The 25,562-nt window shown below is 37.8% G+C and overlaps 1 protein-coding gene across 7 annotated transcripts in view; it reads left to right on the forward strand.

The window, feature by feature from the left end:
- NUBPL (NUBP iron-sulfur cluster assembly factor, mitochondrial) overlaps window positions 1–25,562 on the forward strand; it is an 86,981-nt gene that overhangs the window by 51,118 nt on the left and 10,301 nt on the right. For 5 of the 7 annotated variants that reach the window (XM_020788441.3, XM_020788442.3, XM_020788443.3 and 2 more), the window contains 3 exons: window positions 8,047–8,140; window positions 12,879–12,964; window positions 23,562–23,682. In XM_020788441.3, the coding sequence (XP_020644100.3) occupies window positions 8,047–8,140; window positions 12,879–12,964; window positions 23,562–23,682 (301 nt within the window). Of the gene's footprint in view, window positions 1–2,528; window positions 2,618–5,217; window positions 6,051–8,046; window positions 8,141–12,878; window positions 12,965–23,561; window positions 23,683–25,562 lie in introns of those variants that run through there. The other 2 variants (XM_020788445.3, XM_020788444.3) reach the window with 2 other exon arrangements.

Below are 25,562 nucleotides of genomic sequence, written 5' to 3' on the forward strand. Positions count from 1 at the left end.
AGGGTACGTTTATCTTTTCATTACTTCTGAGAATAAAAAAGTCTTACATGTAGTCATGTGTATACTATTTTTAATTTTTATTTTGTGTGGTTTCTACAAATACTGCTCTACATCAAAAAGCCTTTGAAGAAAGCAGCTATTCATCCACAGTTGAATTTTTTTGGAGGAGACAGGACTGACTAAGAGTTCTGAAGTAGAGATGGGCACAAAGCAGTTCGTCTTGGTTTGTCCCAGTTCGTAAAGGTCTCAGCAGAGGTACTCCTGCTCCCCTCCCCAACTCCTCTGGCTCAAACAGCCACTCACCAGGCTTGGTTTTTTTCCACCTCCTTAGCTAATCTCCCAATCACAAGCAAGAGCACAGACTTCTCTGCCCCGCCCTTTTGTCTGAGTTAGGAGATCAGCTAAGAGGGTGGGGCAGAGAAGCCTGAGCTGTTGCCAAGACTGGAAGATCACCTGAGGAGGTTTGCCTTTGCTCATGGACCATCATTACCTCCCAGATAAGTCTTTGTAGTGTTGGTTAACTGGAACACCCTGAACATGTCTCAGCTGAATGAATAAAGAAAATTTTCTGTTGTTTAAAACAGTGTTGCTATGAAAGCATGGTTAGCAATTTCTGGCACTATTCAAAAGATAGGAATTTCACAATGTATTTTTATAAAATATTCCTGAACACCAGTACCTTCAAATACCTTTGTGTTGCCCCATAAAGAATATCTCAGTCACACTGCTAAGTTGAAATGCGTTATTATGCAAATACCTAGAATTTTGATATTTAATTTGTCACATGCATAGTGATTGATTAAAGCAATTTACACCAAACTTTAATGATGTTCCTGAATAGGTAGAAAATATACCGAGTTACATAGTAGTTAATTACACAGCTTTAACAATAAATGTCAAGGAAATTTTCTTTTTTTTTTTTTTTTAAAGATGAATGCTGTGTTTAAACAAAGTGCAATTACATTCAAGAATCGGAATTGTTTCTCAACACTATAGATTCCGAAGCAGTATTTTAGCATTTTCCACACATGCACAATGGTTGACAGATGGTGGGTGGCACAGGTATAATTTTGTAACCACTTGTTTGTTTGCCAGAGGGAATTTAAGTTACTATGTTTTGTTAATCTGAGCTAATTTATTCCTGAAAAGAAATCATATTTACATATAGACAACTGCTATTAGAATGGATCAGGACTCCGTGAACCAAAACTGGAAAAGTTCTATCCTGCTCCTAATAATAAATAATGATCATTTTAGCTATATACTTTTGCAGTTTTTCCTATTTCTTGTCGTTCATTACTTTTTTAATGAGAAAAATATATCTAATGTAAGAAGATGGTCTAGGAAATGATAAAAAAAATTACATTGATAGGGAAAGTATGTATGTGTGGAAAGTAATGTTACTAGTCATTACATTATTTAAGAAGGGTTTGTTGTATTTATTACCCTCAAAAGGAGTGAATTACTGGTAACATTCATACGTGTAATACATTACCTCAAAACTGTGGTTAAGGCCAGTGGCCTTGTTGATTTGGTAGAATGTTACTTATTATTAGAGAGGGTCATGAGCCGGAAACACGCTGAATTGGGGTAGTTCGTAGTGTGTGCCTACCCACTAACGACCCATGAATTCTGGAAAAACAAGTCATGAAGTGGTTCATTGTTCCATTTTGTGCCTTGGGGGGATGAGGTACCTAATGTCCCTGCTCTCTTCCCGCTACCCACATTGACTCCCTACCTAGTCCTGCCATGACCTCCCCTTCCTTCTCAGCCACTGCCATCTTCAGCAACAGCGGCCCGGCTCCCAGAGGGAAACTGGGCTACTGTCCCTGAAGATGACAATGGAGGGGAGGAAGAGGAGGAGGCAGCAGGGCCACATAGGGAGGTGATAGGGGCAGAAGGAAGGGACAAGGCATCTGTCTTGCTGAAGCAAATTAAGCACCGGATGGAAAAATGTTCAGCGCTTTGTTTCATTTTGGCAAGATGGAATGTATGAACTGAACTACAAACCGCCTAGTCCATGGCTTTTTTCTCTTCGTAGTTCAGTTCGTGCACATCTCTTCATCCCCATGTATCAAATGAGTGAAAATGTAGCACGCTATTCTTGATGATGTATACTATTGACATGATTAAATTGTTACAAAGGAAAGAGATGTGGATTTTGGAAGATGAATGGTTATACCAATATGATTTTAACATCTTCATGAAGAAGGAATTACAGAGATCATTTTAAAATGCATTGACTGCAGTCGTTTGGACTAACTTGCATTCATACAATATGTGAATAACAGATGGCAGACGGACTAATAGATCATAACTAAACATGCCCTTCCTCCTGCAAGTATTTAATTTGAATGGCTGCAGACCTGTCCTATTTCATGTCATCTCATGTCATCATTGTTGTAATATCAATCTGTAACATGCCTTTCTCTTTAAGGGTTAACACTGAAAGAACCTCATATGTTTCCTGTGACTAATTAGGCTTATAAAATCTAGTCTGTTTTACCCTCTTTCGTATCCTCTATCTTGATGGTGCGAAGCTACGGAGTGAGGCAGAAGCTTTTGTGTTTGCTGGCATTACCTAAACTGTCGTTGCTTACTCTGTTCAATTACTTTGGTATGTAATATACTTTTAGTGTTATGTTTATTTCTTAGGGACTCCTGTTTACCCTTCCCTGAGAGATTTAGATAAAATATATTTGAACCACTTATCTCAGTGTCTCGCAGCCTCATTATTTTTCCCAACAAATTTGGTAGCAGAGGATGGTTGCATTGGTTGCATTTCTGATAAGTTTTTTGAGACACTGAAACCTGTTGCTGTGTTTTTGAACTTTTTAAACTTTTTCTTTTTCTTTTTCTTTCTTTCTTTCTTTTTTTTTTTTTTGAAGCTTAGATAATTGAGCAGAGTGCTTTTGGCAAACTTTCATTTTTCAAGTTGAAGAATGTGTTGTTTTTTTTTGCCTCTGACTGAAAGGAGTAAGTTTTGATAAGAGACTGTAAACATTTTTAAAGTAACAGCAGTTTTTGTATGCAGTCAAGTAATTTTTCAGTGGATTGAGAGTGAAGAGAAGAGAATTTAACTTTTGACTTGTTTTTAGAAGACAACATTTATTAGTATCAAGATGTCTACTACTACTCCAGAAGCTAACACATCCACTCAACGTTTTCAGCTGGGTGTAAGTAACAGCAGTGGTATATCTGCAATCCTAAAGCTGAACCAAAACAACTTTCAAATGTGGGATGCAAGATTAAGAGTTTCCCTTCAAGTACAGAACTGTTAAGATGTCATAGATATACCTGAAAGCCAGCCAGCACAGAATGAATATAAAATTAAAGAAGCAAAGGCTTTCATGATGTTATACTCCTATATAGAAGACCATGAAACGCCATTAGTAACCAAGTATAAAACAGCTAAAGGACTATATGGTGCTTTAAGAAGGAAATACTGCATTAAATCAAGTAAAAACAATATTTTTGAAAGAAAGATTATATAGTATGAGAATGAAAGAAGGAACTAGCATTAATGAACAATTGGATGAAATTTTGAAAATTGTCTCAGAGCTCCAAGCTGCAGGGGCAGAGATATCTGATTCTGAGTTCCACACTTGTATATTACTTAGTCTACCACAGTCTTTTGCAAATCAGAAAGCTATGCTTGAGTGTATAGCAGAGGTGGACTTGGAATACACAATTGCCTATTTAAGACATTCAGGACTTAAAAGAGCAATAGACAATGTACCTGAAAAATTGCCTCTGTTAAGAATGAGACCTGATCCTGGAGAAATGTGATGCTATATATGTTCAAACGTTGGGCACATTGCCAGATGTTGTAGATTTAAAGGCACAGGAGCTCAAATACCCAGAGGTGCAAGTGCTAGTATTGAAAGAGCGGCCCCTAGCGCCCGAAGACATTTCAGCAGTCATGGAAATTTCAGATCATCACAAGGAAGACCAAATATGAGTTACAAGCAAAGATCCAATGATGGTAAAATTGCTCATAACAACCAAGTGTTCCAAATATCTGATTATGAAGGTGTGGACGATAAGAGACATTTCCTTCTTGATAGTGGTAGTTTCATACATATTTGCCAATTTAGAGAATGCTTCAGTCAACTTGACACAGAAAACAGACCAAGGATATTGCAAGCAAACCAGCAAAGTTTAAATGTCCTTGGAACTGGAACAGTACCTTTAAAAGTTCTTACTTCTAAAAATGAGGTGGTAAATCTAACATTGACAAATGTTGCTTTTGTTCCTAAAGCCTCAAATAACTTATTGGGTACTAAAAGATTTGTAAAAAATGGTTACACTGTAATCCTTAAAGGTGACTCAGGAAAGGTTATCAATGATAAAACTGGTCTAGTACTTAAGGTTGATGAAAAAGATGGTTTTCATTATATAATTTATGTTAGTAATGATTTAAATACTGTAGTAGATGAAGGAACATCTGTATGTCAAACAAGCAAGATATATGTGATCATAAAACTTGTCTTTACTTATGGCATGTAAAACTGGGACATAGAAACATGCAAAGTATCGAAAAACTTTTGGCAGAATGTGGAATTGATGCTTTTAATTGTGATAAGTCAAAAGAAGGATGTGAAATCTGTATAAAAGCAAAGCGAACTGTTCCCAGTTATACAGGAAAGAATAACATACAGGATAAAGAGTTTTTAGAAGAGGTCTATTCAGATTTAGTTGGTCCCATGCCATTATCCGCAGGCAATAATAGATATTTCCCTACCTTCAGAGTCTAAAAGTAAATATGTATATATACTAAAAGGTAAAGATGAGACTTGAAAAATTTAAATGCTATATAGCTGCAATTAAAAACCGGTTTGGCAAAGCTCCTCTAGCATTACGTACTGATGGAGGAGGAGAGTATTGTAATGCAGATTTCAGGAGATTTTTTGGAACAAGAAGGTATAGAACATAGAGTAACCATATCTTATTCCCCACAAAAAAAATGGATGTTCTGAAAAGCTGAACCATACATTGCAGGAGATGACTAGATCTATGCTAATGCAAGCTGGATTACCAACTTCTTTATGGGCTGAAGTGGTAGTTACAGCAACATATTTGCATAATAGTGTCCCTAGTAGAATAACAGGTAAAACGCCATTTGAATTATGGTATGGAAAAAGAGCTGGTTTAAAGCACATAAAAACTTTTGGTGCTAAAGCATATGCACATGTCCCAAAGGAAAGGAGAGGAAAACTTGACCTTCGAGCTGAAATAGGAATTATTGTTGGGTATCCCATTGGGAGGAAAGGGTATAGAATTTGGAACCCTAAGACTTCTGAAATTAAATATTGTAATGTATATGTTGATGAAAATTTTGTAAAGCAACAGATAAATGAATCCATAGTGACAACTGATCTACAGAGTATAGAAACAGTTTCAGAGGAATTGGTCGATTGGTTATCTGCAGAGACCACTGGTCAACCAGCAGGTCCATCTTCTGAAGGTGTTACCGGAACAGAAGAGGAAGCAGAAACTGGACCAAAAGAAACAGAGATAACAACTTCTGTAAGACGATCAGAATGGATTAATAAAGGCAAACAACCAGAAAGATATGGATTTTGTGAAAATCTGCATATGATAAAGGAACCAACAAATTGGAATGAGATCACAAAATTACCTATTTCAGAGAGAGAGAAATAGATGGAAGCTATGGAAGAAGAACTCCAATCTCTACAAGAGAAATTTATATATTTTCGGGAAATGTTAAATATGCTTAATGTTAATACCAGCAGAATTGACCATGGGCTATGTAATCAGTTATGTAACTAAATTGCATCCATGTTACATCTTGAGAAGAGGTGTTGTAATATCAATCTGTAACATGCCTTCCTCTTTAAGGGTTAACACTGAAAGAATCTCATGTGTTTCCTGTGACTAATTAGGCTTATAAAATCTAGTCTGTTTTACCCTCTTTCGTATCCTCTATCTTGATGGTGCGAAGCTACGGAGCGAGGCAGAAGCTTTTGTGTTTGCCTGTTTGTCGGCGTTACCTAAACTGCCGTTGCTTACTCTGTTCAATTACTTTGGTATGTAATATACTTTTAGTGTTATGTTTATTTCTTAGGGACTCCCGTTTACCCTTCCCTGAGAGATTTAGATAAAATATATTTGAACCACTTATCTCAGTGTCTCGCAGCCTCATTATTTTTCCCAACAATCATGTGGACAACATGCTGGCTCAGGAGTCCTGCTTTTTGTGGCCATTTACCTGGAAAAGAAAATCTAGGAAGCCAAATACATGTTTATGTTCTTTTGTTTGACCTGATTAAGGTATTACTTGGCTATGGCCATGGTTTATTTGGATACCTGTTCTGACGGAAAGTATTTGTGTTGATGGATCTAGGAAAAATTATAACTCCCCAGCTCCTGTGTACTCTCTACATCTGCTGGGAGCATCTCCTCTGCCTGGAATAACCGAAGGGCATATTTCATCAGTGCAAGTCCTCATTAGCTTCCTGGGCTGTGGATTTCATAATTTTTCTTTTGCACATGTGTAGTAATATATTGACAGGTCTATTGAGTTCCAGCAAATATCAAGAGAGCATGACCCACTTAAAAACAAACTTGTGTAAATTGGGAGCAATTAACCTTCATCTTTAGACTTATATTTAGAACTAGGAAGCTCCCTGAGTAATCTTGTGTTGGATAGGCTATCCTCTCTAAACCTAAGGCACCTGTGCCACTGGGAGAGAGCTGCTATGAGGATAGAGGAGTTTAATGTATGTACAGCCTTCTGCTCTGAACAAGGGTAGTGTAAGAACAATAAATGTAGAAAAGGGTGTCCAGTGGCTTTTGTTTTTCTTTTCGAGCAGACGTTTGCTATTGGAAAACATCCTTGTGTCCTTGGCTGACTTTTTTTTCTGCTATACATTCTCTCTCATCTTACAGCCTATCCTATTCATCGTACAGCTAATCTGCCAAGAAGCACTGTTGACTTTTATGTAGGGTTTTTTAAAGATTTCCCTAGTTTCATTTAATGTATTAATTTTTTTTAACTTTTAAAAATAATTACCAATGAGTCTTCAGCCAGAAGTCGCTTTGTAATATTGAGTCCAAAGGAACAGCAATAGATTTTTATAAGGTCAATTTATATAACTTTCCAAAGACCCATAAATGTCACTTTTAAAAAATATATCCAAAACACTAAAAAAAATTGATTGCAAAATCTTATGTTCTGCTGCCTTATTTCTAATTCTGCTCACATTCATTGAATAACAGGAGTCCTAAAATTTGGTCAGGTGTTGTTGTGTCTGTGAACTGTGCTGTTAAACTCAGTCTAAAGAGGGTGATCTTAGGCTGACTGAGACATTGGTATGTGTGCAAATAGGTTCCTGAAGCAGAATAGAAGCATAGAAAAAAATACATTTCTTACATAAACACACTTGAGATTAAATTTTAGGTGCTGTACTTCATAAATAAGTCAACTGAGTCTTGTAAAAATTATATAGTGGTTAGAGTAGAACTCAGTTGCAGTTCTTCTCAGAGGGAGAAAAATCTTCTGGTGGAAGATTCAGCCCTGACGAGCAAAATGAAAATCCACAGACAAACAGTATTGTTTTCAGGAGCAGTTAAAACAATGATTTTTGTAACACACTAGATGCCTTACATAAATACATATTCAGTTGTGTCTCTAGTCTTCAGTGGTTGATAACAATGTGATTGGGCTTGTTCTTCATTACATGATTATGGATACATAAAGTACTACTGATTTGAAGAAAGAGGTATATGGCATTATCTAGAAATACTTGATGCCACCTGTAACATCTGTTGGAGCTTTGAAGCTGACATATATGCATGTATGCACTCCTACTTCTCGTCTAGTGATTGTCCAGCTATCAAATGTGTTGTGCGTGAGTTTTTTTAAAATATAACATAAGCCATGATCTTTTTCATGTGATATTAGAGCCAAGCACATTACTGGCAATACAACCTAGCAATAATCACCCTGCTTTGAGTTGAGGTACAGTAGGTTAAACCCATATATTTAAGATGCATCTTTGCCTAATTTATGACATTTTCTAGGTTGACTGGCATCAGTTGGATTATCTGGTAATTGACATGCCTCCTGGGACAGGAGATGTGCAGCTATCAATCTCGCAGAATGTTCCAATTGCAGGTATATTTTTTAAATACATGATGCAGTGTTTGTGTATCTACACAAAAGTATGTTGGTGCTTACTGTCAGAGAAGCACCTGTAAGATTGCAACTTTAGTAACTGTTAAAGGGGAAGATCCACAAAGTAATTTTTTAAAAAGATTATCTTGGGTATGGAGGGATTGACAAGAGTATGGCCATATTCATGTGCATTTTCCATGTTTATACTTGATACTTCCTTCTGTGTTCCTCTTTTAAAATATCTCTTTCACTGCATCAGAACTCTTCAAATTATTTAAGTTGGAAAGGCAGTCTGACAATTAAGAGCAGCAGCGATTAACAGAAAAAAATTTTGTGTTCTTTTCCTTCAAAGAAAAGTACTGTGCCTTCTAGAATTTAAAGGTGAGCTTAGCATAGGGGAAGGAGCACGGTCACAAGGAAGCTATCTGAAAAGGGGGAAAATTGCTGTGAGATGTTTTCTTTCTTTGGATCATGGCCACATAAAACGTGAGTTAATTTTATATCTGGATAGAAACAATGTGACACTGCTAAAGGAAAGAAACTTTATTTTCTTTTTCGTAAATGCTTATAATGGGCACAAGGAAATTTATAGTTATGCAAATGAAATTGATTGATCGTCTGTAAGTCATATGATTAACTCACTAGGCTTTGAAATAGATAGGGCAGTTTTTGTCATTCTTTGACCATTTAATTATGTATCTGATGCAAAACTGATATTGTAAATTGTATTTAAGTGTATTTCTTAAGTGATATAACAACAAATACATGGGTGTGTTTCAAAATAATGGGTATGATGCATGAATTAAATCTTTGCAAGAACACTATGTTGTGAGAAGTAGTTGCACAGCTAGTAGCTTGGCATATGTGAAGACTTCTTTCGGTCATGCCCAGTGAGTAATAGAAGAGGTGACCAATTGTTGATCATATAGGTAGAATTTAGGCATCATGCCAAATCATGGTTAAAGAGATGTAATTGCAGTTTGGCAGGGTGCCCAGGCTGATAAACTATGTCTTGCTTATTGGCTGGCAATCCAGGACTGAAAACTGTCATTTGTGGTGTATAAATAAGCTGTAAATCATAGCAGTTGCTTGGAAATTCAAATCACAGATATCTGAAATTATTATGAACAAAATAGCTGAAAACTGAACTGAGAAAGCATCTGTATATAGAATAGGAATAAACATCCACTGCAAACATTTGAATCTACCCCACCTATATGAAGCTGTTTTTCTGTGAACTGACATGACACAGCTAGAATCACACATTTGGGTCTTCCTCCTAAAATTTTCACTTGTCCATTAATCTTTAATGGGAGATACCCCATAAAATTGTCCCAAGGAGTTCTGTCATTCCAGCAGTATTGAAGCATGTTGTGGAAAAATGATTCCCACAAAATATTAAAATACTGTAGTGTTAAATGCTATTCATGGGCCTACAGTGCATGAGGAAGTGGAAGCATTTAAATTGAAGGTAGCCTGACAGTTACATGGATTCACTGGTTCACTGATAATTGGCTAGCAGTTATTCTCAGATAGCTAGATGGTGTTTTAAATCTCTTTATCTGCAGCACTTTCCCCAGCATGAATCTTGTTCAGCTATGGGCGAAGTTGGTGGTGTGAGTGCCTTCAGCCATACCTAGCATAGCAAATAATAGGGAGGGCCGGGCGTTGTGGTTCAACGGTATCTAGAAGTCCCTGGTCTAACCCAGAGAAAGAAAGAGAGATCCCTTAGATGAGCTTGGATGAGTAGTATGTAAATCTCTTTGGCCAGAATCCTCTTGGGGATTTACACCGACATTGGTGTAACTGTGTAAATTGTGGGGGTGAACTACTGCTAATTGATGATAAGCTGCTTACATTTTTCCTCACACAACTGCATTTTTATATTTTAGCCACATAATATGTTTTATGAATAGGCTGTATATTTTTAAATGGCATTTTGCATATTTTAGCCATAAATAGATTTCATGAGCTGGTCACCCAGCCATAATAAATAAATTCTATTCTAACCCAAGTCTCATGACAAGAAATGTCAGCAGCAACTCATCAGGTAGCATCAATTTATCTCTAGTTTACACAATTGTAGTTGCACTAATAGAAATTCGCAATAGAATTCTGCACTTTGATAACTTTATATTGGAAAAGAGTACAGTGGTGCCTCGCTTAGCAATTGCCCTGTTTAACGATGTATTCGCTTAGTGATGAGGTTTATGGAGCAATCTTGCGCTCCGCTTAGCGATGTTTCCAATGGGGAAATTTCGCATAGTGATGTTCGGGACCTTGCTTCGCTTAGTGATGACAGTTTAGGTCCCCCTGTTTCGCTTAGCGATGTCTGTTTTTGCTATCTTAAGTCTGTCTTAAAATGTTCAAAAACTGTTTAAAATGCTTGGAATCGTTAGTGCACCCTGTAAAACCTTTGCAAACTTAATTTGGCTTTATTCTGAGTCTTCGTTAATTTTTGGTGAATTCCCCCCCATTGGAATGCATTGAACTGTAGGTTTGAGACTTTAAATATGTGTGAATATAATCGTGACAATGTTGACAAGATTAGAGAGGCCAATCCCGGTTTGATGACACTGGAGTTGATAAACAAAAATGAGAAAGGAGGAAGTTACTTGCTGAATAAATAATAGAAATCAGTTGGTTTAAGAGATATATAACTAACATATAAAGCAACATGACTAATATACTATAAGCAAATCTGGCCAGGTTAGACAAGCGTATGTAACTTATGACTTCAGAAATGATGATGAATAATAATACTGTATGTTTTGTTTCTGAGGCATGTGTATGGAAATATCAAATATGTGTGAACTATAAGAGTGATTATGCTGACAAGAATAGACCTATAGTTTTCTGTTTATAAGAATGGAGATCATTGAGGAATGAACAGGCCTGTGTGGATATTATGGTGGATAAGTAATTTTAAAGAGGAAATGAGGAATGTTTATGATGAGAGTTAGATGGATGGAAATGCAGATGAGAGAATTTACAAAATTTATTATAAATTTAGGATGTTAGATACTTAATTAGATATACAAAATAGGGATGTGGAAGGTAACATGTGTGGATGCACACAAATATATTATTTCTGTAGTCAGAATTTATGTAATAGATAAGCTGGTATGGGAAATACCTCCCCGCCTGTATGTTTTTTTAGTCTTGTATGTTTTGTTAGTTTTATGTGTTATTGTTTTGTAGGTATTTCTGTTTTTCTGTAAGTATGTATGTTATAAAAAATAATAAAATGTTAAAAAAGAAAAAAAAGAAAACTGTTCTCCAGTTTCCCCTGCTCCAGCTCTCCAGTTTCGACTGGCTGTGGAATGCCATCTTCAGATGGGTTTGCTTGGTGTCTCCGTTATGGGACTTCTTATGCTAGGCAAAGCCACTTTTATTTTCAAATGAGCCATTATTTATAAGGCCTTTAAGGTCTCCTTTACTGGCAGTTTTACTTGCTGCTGTGTTTTTGCTACTTTTCTGCCAGTGTTATTTTTTTGTGCTGTTTTCATCATTGTTTATGCTACATATTTAAATTCATTAACTAGAAAGCTCCACTTGCTTAAAAATAAAATAAATGATAAATAAAAATGCATAAACTCTGAGAGGTCCAGCATTCTGTTACTGCAGTGGCCATTCAGAGACCTACAGGAAGATGTGGGTATTATCATAGCTTCCTGCTTATCAACTGGTTGGTTTTCTTAGTAATAATTTCAATCAGCTGGCTTTTTGATGGGGGAGGAATATATATAAAAACATATTCTTGACTTGATTTTCACCAGACAATGTTGAAAGGAAGGGACCGAATTTTCATATACAAAATATTGGAGCAAATGAAAGTCTACTTCAGTACATGTCAAAGGAGGCATAATCCTTGCAATGACTTGTTCATTCAATCATTGTTAATATAGTTCATCTCTGAAATGTGATTAGGTAAAAATTATACATTCTTCTTAAGTAGAGCTGCTTCTCGAGTGAATTTCAGTCACATTTGCTGATTTTAATGATCAAAATAATTTCATACTTATCAATCTTATTAATCCTGCCGAGGCAACACTGCTTAGGGAAAAATTATTTGATGCTTTTCCTTAATAATGCGATTGTGGCATATTTGCAAAAAGAATCTTTTTCGAGTTTTGAATAACTGTTGGGAACTGTTAGATGAGAGGGAACAAGTAGTATCTGGACAGGCAAGAAGATTTAGACTGAATAAAGTTGAAAAATCAAGATGATGGTTAGGTATGAGTACAGTCCAAAATGGGAAGTAAACATTGTACATGCTTGAAATAACTTTAATCAACAGGTGAAATGTATATGTATGGAATATAACTGCAATATCAGCAGTATAAGAGGAGACTTTGGTTTCAAAACTAACGGAAAGACTAGAATAGTGATTTCAAAGTTTGTATTGATTAGTGAATTTACCTTAGTGAAAATCTTATTCATTCTTATACTCAGAGCATCTGATAATTCTGCCCCTTACCCACTTATACCATGTACCCCACACATGGGAGACTCTGGATTTGGCAATGGTATTGTGGGCTAATCAGTGAGAATTGGGTGTTCCAGTACAGAATAATGGGAATACTTTCTTCCAAGGGAAAATAATAATTCATTTTCAATAAAAGTTCAGAATAATGGATTATGGCATAGTTTTTGCTTAATTGCAATGAAATACTCCAATTAAATGCAGTATGATGTTCCTGACAATGCCTTTTCTGTTTTCCCCTCAATGTTACAGGGGCTGTGATTGTGTCTACTCCTCAGGATATAGCCTTGTTGGATGCACGCAGAGGCACCGAGATGTTCAGAAAAGTGAATGTTCCAGTAAGCCTATACAAGTATATGCTGTTTCACACCTACAATAATATATTTTAATCTGGGACTTGAATTGTTACCTGTTTTGGAAATGTTATCTGATTCCTCAGTTGGATTGCAACTGTGATGGTGGTCAAATCTTTATATGTACAAGACTTAAATCTAGACCGGAATATCTACAGGTTTAGAGACAGAATTGCTGTAATCTAACCTGGTACCCGCCTTCTAGGAAAGGGGAGGGTGTGAGGTAATGGACCCCTCCTACCTCTCCTTGCGTCTACAACGTCTAATGCCTACTGTTAGATAAACATGAAATTGGAGAGGGGGCCTTTTGGGTGATTTGAACCCTGGAAAATTTTAGGAAAACTTGTCAATTGGATCCTATTGGGTTCCAATAGAATTTTTTCACTCATGGAATACTTACTCTTCATCACACTGGAAGAGGGCAATCCCTTCTTCCTTACTGAAGCCCCAATGTGCCTTACGAATATGCTTGGGATGTCTGGAAGACACTGTGGAGCAGGATCTCAAATGTCGGGGAAGGGGAAGCAAGTTTCGTTCCGCTAGCAGCTGGACGCTAACATGACATTGGATTTAAGTCATAGGCTAGCAGGGGCTTGAATTCATAAAAGTGTAACAGGAGCAAAAAAGTATAGTGAAGATAAACTAGAATTGTTGGGAGGTCTTAAGTGAGAACAGAAGATTACACTGGACTTGGCCATAGAGCAGGAGTTAGAATATGCAATTTGTGAAGAATATGAAATGTAATTTTTTTTGCTGCAGTTCCAACTCAAATAGGGATAGGAACTCTTTGGCCATCTGGATGTCTTAGACTACAGCTCCAGTGATCATTACACATGCTTGGGGGGGCTGATGAAAATTGTAGCCAAAGAATACCCCATCCCAGCACTTAGTTCTAATTTGGGTATACTGAGCAAATAGGAAAAAAAATACACTGAATACACAAATAAAATCCGAAAGTGTGTTGCCTGTGCTGCTTATATACCACCCAATAGCACTTAAAGCACTCTTATGCAGACTGCACGTAATACACATACTCCTCAGTGAGCTGAGTACTCAATTTACTGACCTCGTTAGGATGGAAGGCTGAGTAAACACCAAGCTGTCCACCTGAGCCTGTTGGGATTGAACTTGGGTGATGAGCAGAGTCTTGACTGCAATACTGCATCACAGTCCAAGGCATGAGATAAAATGTGAGTGGTAATCTATAAAATTAGCATAAAAGCAAGGCACATAGGATGACATTGAAAATGACCAGAGGAACTTGATACCCTAATGCAGGACTAAGCAATTTGTTGCTCTTGAAAAATCACTGAATATGATCAGGAGGTAGGAAAGCACCATATTTCAGCTCAATCCTGTATGTCACTTGTTTCTCTATTATTTTAAGATACATTGATCTTAAATGAAAAAAGAAGAGAAAGGTACCAACCCATCAGTATGCAAATTCCTGTAACCAACTTGCTATCGAATGGATGCCAGAGAAGTCCCATTTACTTTTTATCTTTGCCATTTCATAATATTCATGATACTGGAAGTGTAGAATAGCTCAAGACCTTAATCCAAAGGTGGAAAACTTTGGGCTCTTGATGTTGTTGGCCTGCAGCTGAGGTATACTGTTATCCAGCAGCACTTGGAGGGTCACACCCTGGCCACACGCCGTGACCTCATGCCTTGGAAATTTGGAAATGTATATTTGTGTCTTTACGTCTAAGAAGCAAATTGCGAATAAGATGGGTAGAAAGACCAGAATTATTTCTAAAATACAAGCAACGTACATTTTCATAAAAAAAATGGAAAGGGCCCTGTCCCCGATGACCTCACAGTTTAAAAGAGATAATAACAAAGACAAGAGATGTAGAAAACATTTGGGGGGGGGGAGGAAGAAAGAACATTGCCTAAAAGCCTGTTCCAGTGTTTTGATTTGTAATCAGATTTGGCTTGGGCTACAACAACATGCTTTGTTCCAAAGAAGCTATGATAGGAAAGATTTTTTAAAAGTCAGGTGGTAACGTCTGTTGGCAGAAATAATAACGGTTAAGCATAACACAGTGTAATGTTTTAAAGTTCAATAGAACAAAAAAGTATAAAAGCTCAAAGTGCTTCATTTTCTGTTGTGCATTATAGTTGTACCATCGCAACTTAATCAGGAAACTGTAATCAAAACCTGTATAAAAGCTATTTCTCTTCTGGAGTTCTGCACAGCAGTGTTCTTAGAACTTGGTATTTGGGGCAGAATGTTCCTGAGAAAAAAACAAAAGTCTTGTTATGAACTGGCAAAGATGAAAAGTTAAGAGCCCGGAAAACCCACAACAACCATTAATGGGACTTCTCTGGCATCCATTCTATAGCAAGTCAGTTACAGAAATTTGCGCACTGCTGGACTGCCCCTCACTTTTTGAAAATGAAAGTATCTCAAGGGCAGAAATAGGACTGAGCTGAAAGACAGTGCTTTTCAGTGAACATTTAAGGCAGCATTCCTACCTCTTTATGATCTTTCAGTGAAAGGGCTCAGAAGCATTTACTAATTCAATATATTTTTCTCACTTTATATTTTCTGTGGTGTTGTAAACAAGTAGAGATGTGTGTGACAAGGTTTTTCATATTTCTTTCATTTCAGGTGCCTTCAGGGGTGTCTCTTTTGTTCATATATTTTTTCGGTACTGGTACTTTCATTTTACATGAAAGGGATCCTCTTTGGGGTTTCCTGGGATGCCAAAAGCCCTAAAGAACCTTTAAAACTTTTCTTAAAAGCAGAGGCAACAGAGAATCAATCTAATCCAAAAGGAGACAACAGTACATGAGAAAGAAACGTTGTTGTCAGACATATATATGTAGGCACTAGTTTATATTATCAAATTCATCATAATTATCAGCTCATCATCTATCATTATCACAGACTTGTTGCCTTGGTTACTTAGCAATTGACAGCCCAACTCACTCACTCCCCAAGCTGCAGTGCACTGCTCATGGCACTGCAAGTACTACTAGTGCTTGTCAGACACAATACCTCCTCACCAAGTTATTCTCAGCTCACAGAATTACGCAGATACAGAAGACCCAGTCACAAAACCCACTCTCACAGCCAGTGCCCACCCACAGAAGCAAACAAATTGTCTTCAACCCCTCCTGACCAAAACATATGCTTTTCACAGAACAAATGCACAGCAAATTAATCAAATAACAGTTTTGAGAAATCAGTCAAACAGGGAAAGCACCCATGCAAATAACAAAAAAATGTAGTATTAAAAACAACAGCACACAGCTCTGTCAAACATCCAGAAAATCAGTGGAGCACAAAATAAGAAAAAAATGTAGATTAAAAAAATAAGTGCAAAGCTCCCTCTCTCAAATATCCAGAAAATCAAGCAAGCAAATAAAGCAAACAAAAACAAAAACAAAAAAAGCAAATAGCGATTGTTCTTCTTCACGATAGCAGCGACCCCCAACCTTTTTAGCCTCGTGGCTGTGGAAGGCAGGGCGCTCCCCTGGGCTCATGCACATGTGCAAAGGAGCAGGAGTGCTTGTGTGGGGGCACACATGCTTGTGCGCATGTACAAAGGGCGGCACAGTGCTTGTGCAGGGGCCGTGCATTCACACACAGGCGCAAATGGGCCGTGGGGGGGAGTACGTACGGGGATGGGGGGAGGTCTCTCTCTGCAGCCCAGTCTGGCTCAGGCCACGGACTAGGAGTGGGTTTCTCTGCACTACAATATTCAGTTTTTACTCTTGGTCTCTCAATCAAATACTAACCAGGGCTGACCCTGTTTAGCTTCCAAAGTCACATAAGAACCTTCATCTCTGAGGGGAGAATAACATGCACCAAGTTAGGATATTTGTTTAATATTTGTTGTGCCCACCTGAGAGCCACTTGAAATTACATACTGAAAGAAAACAAACTGCAGAGCCCTAATGGTAATGTTTTGCTAATGGCAGGTACAGTATTCTTTGCCTAAGTTGAACTATGAGAAACCATTGTTCTTCATAGTATGCTATTAAGATTTATTAATAATCATGCTAATCATCTCTATGAAGAGCTTCCTTGAAGAAATGGTGATTATTAAACCATGGCATCTTTGGTGGTGATTGAACAGTAGCTATGCCTGATAATGAGTAAACAGTAGTTGGTATGATAATGAGCACTGGAACAGAATTAGAGTAGAAATTCATAGCAAATTTCTGTTGAATATTCATTGGGCACTTTGATATACATTGGCAACATTGGATATAAGATTATTACTGATGTTTAATATCAGCATTTAATATTTCACAATGTAGACTGGAGCGTGGAAGTATTACTTTTTTGGACTATAGCTCACAGCACAGCTGGTTGTGGATTCTGGGAGCTATAGTCTGAAAAGGTTACATTTGAAGTTCTAGTATAGCTTACTGTATATATATATTTAGACCTATCTTGTTTAGACAGGCCTTGAGGTGAAAAAATGCAAAGCATCCTTTTAAAAGTGTATACAAAACACTAGGAATGGACCTCAACAGATGGGAAACCTTGACGTCTGAGCGTTCAGCCTGGAGGCAGGCGGTGCATCATGGCCTCTCCCAATTTGAAGAGACACTTGTACAGCAGACCGAGGCAAAGAGGCAGTCCCGAAACAAGCAAAACCAGGGAGCTGGACAAGGGACAGATTGGATTTGTCTCCAGTGTGGAAGGGATTGTCACTCTCGATTTGGCCTCCTCAGCCACACTAGACACTGTTCCAAGACCTCCATACAGAGCACGATACCATAGTCTCTCGAGACTGAAGGATGCCTACACACACAAAACACTTTCACACTCAAAGGACAAATGCCTTTTAAAAAAGCTTTTAAAAACTTTATTTAAAATGCGTTCCATGTTTAAAGATAATTGATGGCAACTGACTCAAAAGCCTCCCTAAAGTGTTGCTTGTCTAGTTTGGCAACACTTCCAAATCCTTTTGCAGGGTTAATTATTTAAAATACCCTTTTCACTTTTCGTAGGCTCAAGGTCAATCACAGTATTCTAAAAATAAATATATTTTTTAAAAAACTGTCCAAGCTCTTCTTTTGTGCACTTCTGCTTACAAAATACTTTCTGAAAATATGTTTTTAGTTCCTTCTGAAGTACATCAGGGTTCTGTTCTGTTGCAGAGTTTAGAATCTCTGGTTAAATTACTCTAGCTGCGCAGCAGAATGCAGGGATTCACAGAGAATACTTCAAGTTCCCCAGATGAAGCCTCCTTTTTTCTCATTCATTGGCACTTACAGTCTCAATAGCTTACTCTGAAACATTAGTAGGAGAAAAAATAAAATATTTCATTACTTACAATTGAATGAATCAAATAGCAAACTGACAAACATAACTGCTTTAAGCTACAGACTTCAAGAGACTCAAGAGACAGAGCAGAAGAGGTGAGTCTCTCTTTGAATTCAGGGACAAGGAAGGAATGATTAGTTCATGCTGGATAGACTCACAATCATCCCAGCCCAGAAAAGTTCTTTCCAGCCCAATTTACTAAAAGCAGCATGTGAGGTTGCGAAAACTCCAACAAAGGAGCATCTGGGTGGGTAAGAAGAGAGAACATTTAGCTTAATGAAATTTCTAAGCTGTACAAAGCTGGGTATTTCTGTTAGTTCATTATATGAAACTACAAAAGGGGTTTGTTTGCTATTAATATAAGTAATAAGGCTAGTAAGAATGGAGTTTGGAAGTAAATTGGCATACTAGAAGAATAGTGTTGGGGTTTTTGCCTTTTCTTCTTTTAGGAAAGGCAAACATGCCAAAAGAGAAGGTTTTTCAAAACCTGCTTTTAAAAGGTCAAGCGAAAGTGTTGCTTAGTGACAGAATTGTAGGAGTTCAAGTCCATGATTCTATGTAGTCAGAGAAGGCAGAGCTTTGAAAAACTGTTTTATTTAGAAATGGAGTCCACTAATTAGGTATAGTCTATATATATAGTATTCCAGAAAGTGTTAAGTAGGGGTGGATAATATGTGCGTTCCAGAGCCATTTTTCCGCCCCTCCAGCACTCATGGGGCCATCAGCTTCCCTAGAGGGCCCCCCCCATTATTTTTTGCCCAGAAAGTCCGTGTGTGTGCTCTAGGTGGCATTGGGGGATAATTTGCCTTGTTTTGAGGGGGCCTAGCCCTCAGAGACCCACAATCACAGAGAAAGGAGATGCAAGAGAGGGTTTTTGTTTTGTTTTTTTAATTTTTTAAAAAAGGTTAAATCTTGCATGCATGGGCAAGACATGGCACATCTTAAAAGCATGTGAAACACCATTTCCCCGTGCAAATGAGGGATAATGTGAACTAAGCACTTCTTAAGTGTTCAGTGATTAGATAAAATAGATTGTATAACAGTGAGTTTAAAAATTGCTCTGCAGTGGAGAGTTAAGGTTGACTGGATTAAAAAAAGGAAAAGAGGGATATCCTATACATTATATGTGATCACAGGCAGACTCCAAAGAAGAATGAACTGCAGCCAGAGATGCTTCTGATGGTTTTTACTACAGTTAGTTGCCTTGAGTGTGCAAAGTTAATTTTAAGCATCAAAACGGCTTGCATGTTTGCTGGGTAAGTAGCTGCAAGAAAAATGGTCAAAGCACCCCTAATTGTTTTACCCAAATACACACTTGTGGGTATAGAATTGTTGCACTAATGTGGATACTGTGGATATCCTGATGTTGATACTGCTGCATATTGAAATTAGTTCATTAGCTCTGTGTCTTCCAGCTTTGCTAAATGGGTGTCATTTAGAATAGTCACAGAAATTGTGTGCCCTGAAAAGAAAGTAACTATTGATATGTGCATTTTCTATTTGAGAAAATAGGAATTGTATTTGTTTCCTCTGTCTCACTATTGGTGGTGTGCTAAAATAACAGTGGAATTCAGACAGGGAGGTGGAAGAGTCTAAGAGCAGCGACGGTGATAAAAGACAGCTTTGTTGAAAAACAAAACAAAACAAACCACAAAACCACCCAGTCCCCCAAATCTTTTCATTGTAGACTTGACATTGCCATGTCATTTGAAACTTAGAGGTTTCTTTTTTAAAAAAACTGGGGAGGGGGATACAAAAGCACCTGTTGAATTTTCTGACTGACTTTTGCCACCCCTCTCAGAGCTATCACATCTGTTTTCATATATTGGAACACAACTTCAGTTTAATTTCAGCACTGAAAGTACAGTACTTTGCTCTATTTGAACTTGGTGGATTACCAGGGAGAAGGTTTCCTTGTTTTTCCTCTGCTCTCTTCAGCCTCTACACATCATTGTGGTGTTGCACATTAGCCAATTTCTGTCCTTCTCCACAAAAACTGCAAGTCTTTCAGTCCTGCTGCCAGCATTGCTTCTTCAGTGAGGCAGGTTCTTCTGCAGAGGTCTGTGAAGAATGTCTTAGTTTCAACACAACACGTTGTACTCCTCACGCATAGGAAACATAGATCAGCCTAAGTCATATAGGTGCCTTATATTTAATTATACCATTGGTCCTTCTAGGGTAGTGATTCCTAATGTTGGGTCCCCAGATGTTCCTGGAGTAGAACTCCCAGAAGCCTTCACCACTAGCCCTATTGACTAGGATTTCTGGGAGTTGTAGGCTGTGGTGTTTGCCCTTGTGGCCCCTGCTTATCTTTCCCTCACAAAGGCTCACGTCGCATTTATTTCTCGCTGCCACCAGTGGATTATTGAAGTGAAACAGATTGAATAATAACAGAAGTTCTTCAGGTACACATTATGCATAAGCAAATCATCAACAGTTTTCTCAGTACAGTACATACTTTTCTCTTGCTATATCATTACCACCTTCTCTATTTTTCTAACCAGCTCTATGTCTCAGTATCTGTTGCCTCTCTCTCTGACTAACCAGCCCTATCTGACTCCTCCTCCTGCCAGGCCTCATGTAGCTGCTGACTCCGCCCGTCCAGTCCTCTCATAGGTTCATGCAAATCAGCTCATGAATATGAAGAGCATGAGTGATGTGGGCGATCGTCACATAGGCTAAGAACATCTGGGAACCCACAGTTGAGAATCGCTGCTCTAGGCCAATATTATCAGCTCTTATTGACAGCAACTCTCCAGGGTTTCAGGCACAACAGCTTCCTGCCAGTAGATCCCTTGAATAAATTGGTGATGATCTCCCATGCTTATTTCGTAGCCTCTAAACAGCATGTGCAAAAGTTTGCACACCCAATGAGTAATCTTTCTGACACCAGTGTTGGCATGTGTGTGCAAGTGATTGCATTGTTGAGGAGCTGAAGCTAAGGAGATTGCAATTTGCCTAAGGCTGTTTAGTGAATCCATAGAAATGACATTTCTGCTAGCGCTCGGCAAAATTACTTTTTTGGGTTAAAACTTGCATTTTTTTCTGGCCAACATAGTAACTGTCAAGTATAGCTAGGGCATTCTGGGACCTTTGGTTTTAAAAAGGAACTTTTTGACATTCTGATTTCCATAGACTTCATAAAATGATAGCACAGGAAGCTGTAATATGGAATAAGCGGACTGTCCTTACGGCTAAATTCTTGGCTAGTATCCCATAGGCAGTATTCATTGTCATTATATGCCATTGCACAATCAATTCCAACATTAAAACGGCTATAGAAGTCTATATCCGCTTAATTGCCTTATACGTGGTTTTGTGCAGCAGATGATCACAGGGCATTTGTGTAGCACAGTTGCATCGCACAATGCTCTGCTGTCCTGTAACTGCATCTTCCTTTTTCACACACATATGGTGGTGATGTGTGATTACAAACAGGATACAGGTCTTGTTGTGCCCTAGGCTTCCATTTTTGGTTGGTTCTACTGGTATTACCATTAATCCCTACTAACAGAGATCATTGGTTTCTGTGATCATTATACCAGAGTTAATCCAGCTCATGATGGATTATGCTACATCATGTCATAATACATGAATATTTCCAAAGGGAGCACAATGGAAGAAGCATATGGCAGCTAATGTAGAACATGTTGGTATCAGTATCAGTGATGAACTCCTAGTGTCATGTCTGCACACATTCTAATTAGTATCCATAGCCACCTCTTTCACTAGGCAGAATTGAGAAAGCTGCATCAGGAAGCAGATCTTGAGTGTCATGAAAAAACAGTAGATGTTTATTATTTGATATGTTGCATTTTCATTGGCAGCTTTCTGCTAAACAACATACATTAATCATAGTGCATCTCTTGGGTGAGAAGATTCATTCCTTCTGCGTCTCAGGTGTTGGCTGCTTTGTGTCTCGAGCCTCAGTTTAAGGTTTAAAGAGGGCTTGGTGGAATGCAATGGTGGTGTTTTTTTGTCCATTGCTTTATGTACTGAGATGGGTTCCTTATCTTTGTCTTCAGCAAGTACTGCGCTCATAAGCAATGGATATGAAGTCCTGCCAGTTATGTTTTTAACATTTTATCATTTTGTAAATAGACCAAATGTGCAAGTAAAAAGTTATGCTTTGAATATTTTTGAAGCTTAGAGAAAAGGAAGCAGAACCCTAGTGGGCAGAACTTGGTTTGAGTGATGAATAAAATATAATTGCTTTGTCCTCATTAAGAGAAGAAGAATCAGTGTTATGTGCAGTCTAGCCAACTTTTCTGACAGGTTCTCTAAGTTAATACAGCATTTAGCATTTTAAAGGATACATTAATATAAGCACATTGGATTTTCCTTCAATAGTTTGTCACTTTATGTCTCATGCAATTATTTCTATTTTTTGATCTTGTACTGTGCCTTTGCTTTTCAGAGGGAATAAGGAATCATTGTTCATATTCTTTACCTCACTCTGTAAATAGCCAAGGACACATTTTTTTAAAGGGCAAAGATATTGTTATGGGTCAGGTTGGGTCTTAGTGATTTCCTTTAGTTTTGACGTGACTTAGCTGCTTACACTAAGTTGTAATTTAATGGGGGATTGTGGTTGTTAGGTGGCAATCCTAAATGTGAGTGGTTGGGATAAAGTCCTACTGAACAGAGTGGATCTGTGGGACTTACTTCTGAGTAGATGCTTCCATAACTATGTATTATGCCATCTGGTTGGCTCACATCTCCCTACTGCATGAGGGGAAGTGTTGAATCTTGTTTGCTTTGTTTAATGTTGAAGTGTGGGCTGAGAGACATGGATCTGATTCACTATAGCTTGATGTTCTGGGTTGCTTTGAGGTACGCAGTACTTTAGAATCAACAACACCTTGTGCTTTTATTCCTACCTATTTATTTTGTTAATGGACAGATAGTTACCTGCTTCTTCCCCTTGAGGAAACTGCCTGCTGGGAATTTCTTACCTGTTACAGAATCGGAGTGCCAAAAACTAAAAATTAAAAAAAGGTCATTGTATTATATTTAACAGCATTATTTACACTTAACATTAACTTGTTTAGGGTGACAATTACAAAATTAAAGCACTAGTCTCTCTCTCTCTCTCTCTCTCTCTCTTTTTCTCTCTCTCTCTTATTTTGAGAATAAGAACCTGGAAAGTTTATTTTCTGGATGCCCATTGCACCAGTTGGTTCTCGGTTTATTTATGTTAGAGGAAACTGATTGGATAGTTTGGGAAAACTAATGTTTTTCTTTAGTCTATATGCTGTATTATCATCCAAACCTTGTTTATTTGTTTGTCAGGTTTTAGGACTTGTTCAAAACATGAGCATTTTCCAGTGTCCAAAATGCAAGCACGAAACTCAAATTTTTGGAGCTGATGGCGTGAGACGTCTAGCCAGTGATCTTGATTTGGATGTTTTAGGTAAGATGAAATGTATATTTTAAAGCATACTTGGAAGCAAATGGGATGCAGTAGTGCATGTGTTTGCTATTTAGCTGCCTTTGAATAAGTATGCATTAAACATTAATTAGAGTGGGGTTGCTGACTGCATGAGAGCCGGTCTTTCAGGTTTTTCAGCTGGGGTGCAATAGAGCAGAGCTTCCTAGCCATGTTGCCTGTGAAGAAAATTATGCACTTACAGCTCAGAACAATAGCATTGGGGCAGCTGGGACACAAAAATCTAGCCTTCCTTGTTGAAGAATCTGGCACTCACTGGTTTCTGATCTGTTCTGTAACCTGTAACACTTCAACTGTAAGTTGATAATGAAGCATACCAAGCATACTCTAATTAAATCAGGAGATGAGATAATGGTGCCTGTTAATGATATATATGTTCATGGGCTGCTATGATTACATTGGTTCATGCAGATTATTTATTAGGAATCAAGAAGTTGCTTTTACTAAAATCCTCACAGAAACATCAGGATTTCACAGGCAGAGCAGGAAAACTCGTAATTAAAAATACACAGTTGGGTTAACTTGGCTGTCAACCAGAAGCCTAATGAGGATTAGAGTCTAGAACTCAGCCTTGAGTTGTACTGACCATCAGTAGGAAGTCTCCAGTGGTGAAACTTCCCACAAATTAGGGGAGATTCGTTGTTTTCTTGACATGTGCAAGCAAATAATTAAGAAGTGACCTGTGCTGGTACAAAACAGGACAGTCATGGCATGAGCTAATAATACGGAGAAGTATAGCAAGCAAAAAACAAAAACAAGTAAAAACAAAAAACTTGGCAAGAACTCTTACATCAACATGACTGATGTAATTTTGTGGAGCTGAAACTTTGAACATAGTTGTCAAAGGGCTGGAATTTTGTTATATAACTTGTGCTCCGTAAGGCTGATGACATCATCAGCTCTATGTAGCATAATTTGCAGACCAGGATTTCTGCCTAAATCTGTCATTCTTGACATAGCTTGTAAAACTTACTTTTCAGGACTACAACTCTGGATCTTTAGTGGGTATGCTGGATGGGAAGTTCTGGGAATTTTATTTCTACAAGGGAACTTTTCGATGTCCTTCATTTTTTTCTTGTAATGCCATGTATTTCACTTAGTCATAGCAAACATGGTTCAGAATCCTGTTGGTGATTTATGTGTGTATAATGTAAACAGTGTAACTTATTGCAGTGTATTTATTGCTGACTAATGAGATGAAAGGTATACTATTAAGCGTATACCTGTTCCACAGTTAGGTAAATACTTTGTAACATGACTAGTGTCTCCTCAGTGGCAATTTGCTAAGGTAAGTTACACAACTTAACTTACACCTATATTAATCACCAACAGGATTCCGGTGATAAAATAAGGAACAAATACATGTTCCATGGTATCCAGCAGAGTGAGGAACAGGTTAAATTATTGTACACTACAGTACTGAATATTTTTTTGAAAATTTTGTTAGACCACTAAAATATCACAGATGGGCAAGTTTTTAAGTACTAGAGGATTCTTCATCAGGCTGGGCATTACAGAGTTGTGAAAGAGGTGAAGAACAAACAGAAATGTCCCTGGAATGGCAAATGTGAAGTATAATCCAGTACAAAGAAGTATCAGTAAATCCTATGTTAACAGTCTTAGTCACAGTTCATGTCTTTTATTGTGCCAAACAAATAAAATGCAGCTTTCTAGATCAGCTTCAGTTACAATTTGAGAGCCTTAAAACTTTTGCCTGAATGACATGGATGTGGTACTTTTTTAAAAAATGGTTACTCCTCATTTCCATTGCCACTGGCCAGTGCGGCCAACACCTGTAAGAGATGAAGTCCAAAATGTTCAAAAGTACTTCACCCTCTACTGTA

The sequence above is a fragment of the Pogona vitticeps genome, chromosome 1 (assembly GCF_051106095.1).
Source record: "Pogona vitticeps strain Pit_001003342236 chromosome 1, PviZW2.1, whole genome shotgun sequence".
In the NCBI taxonomy this organism is placed as follows: domain Eukaryota; kingdom Metazoa; phylum Chordata; class Lepidosauria; order Squamata; family Agamidae; genus Pogona; species Pogona vitticeps.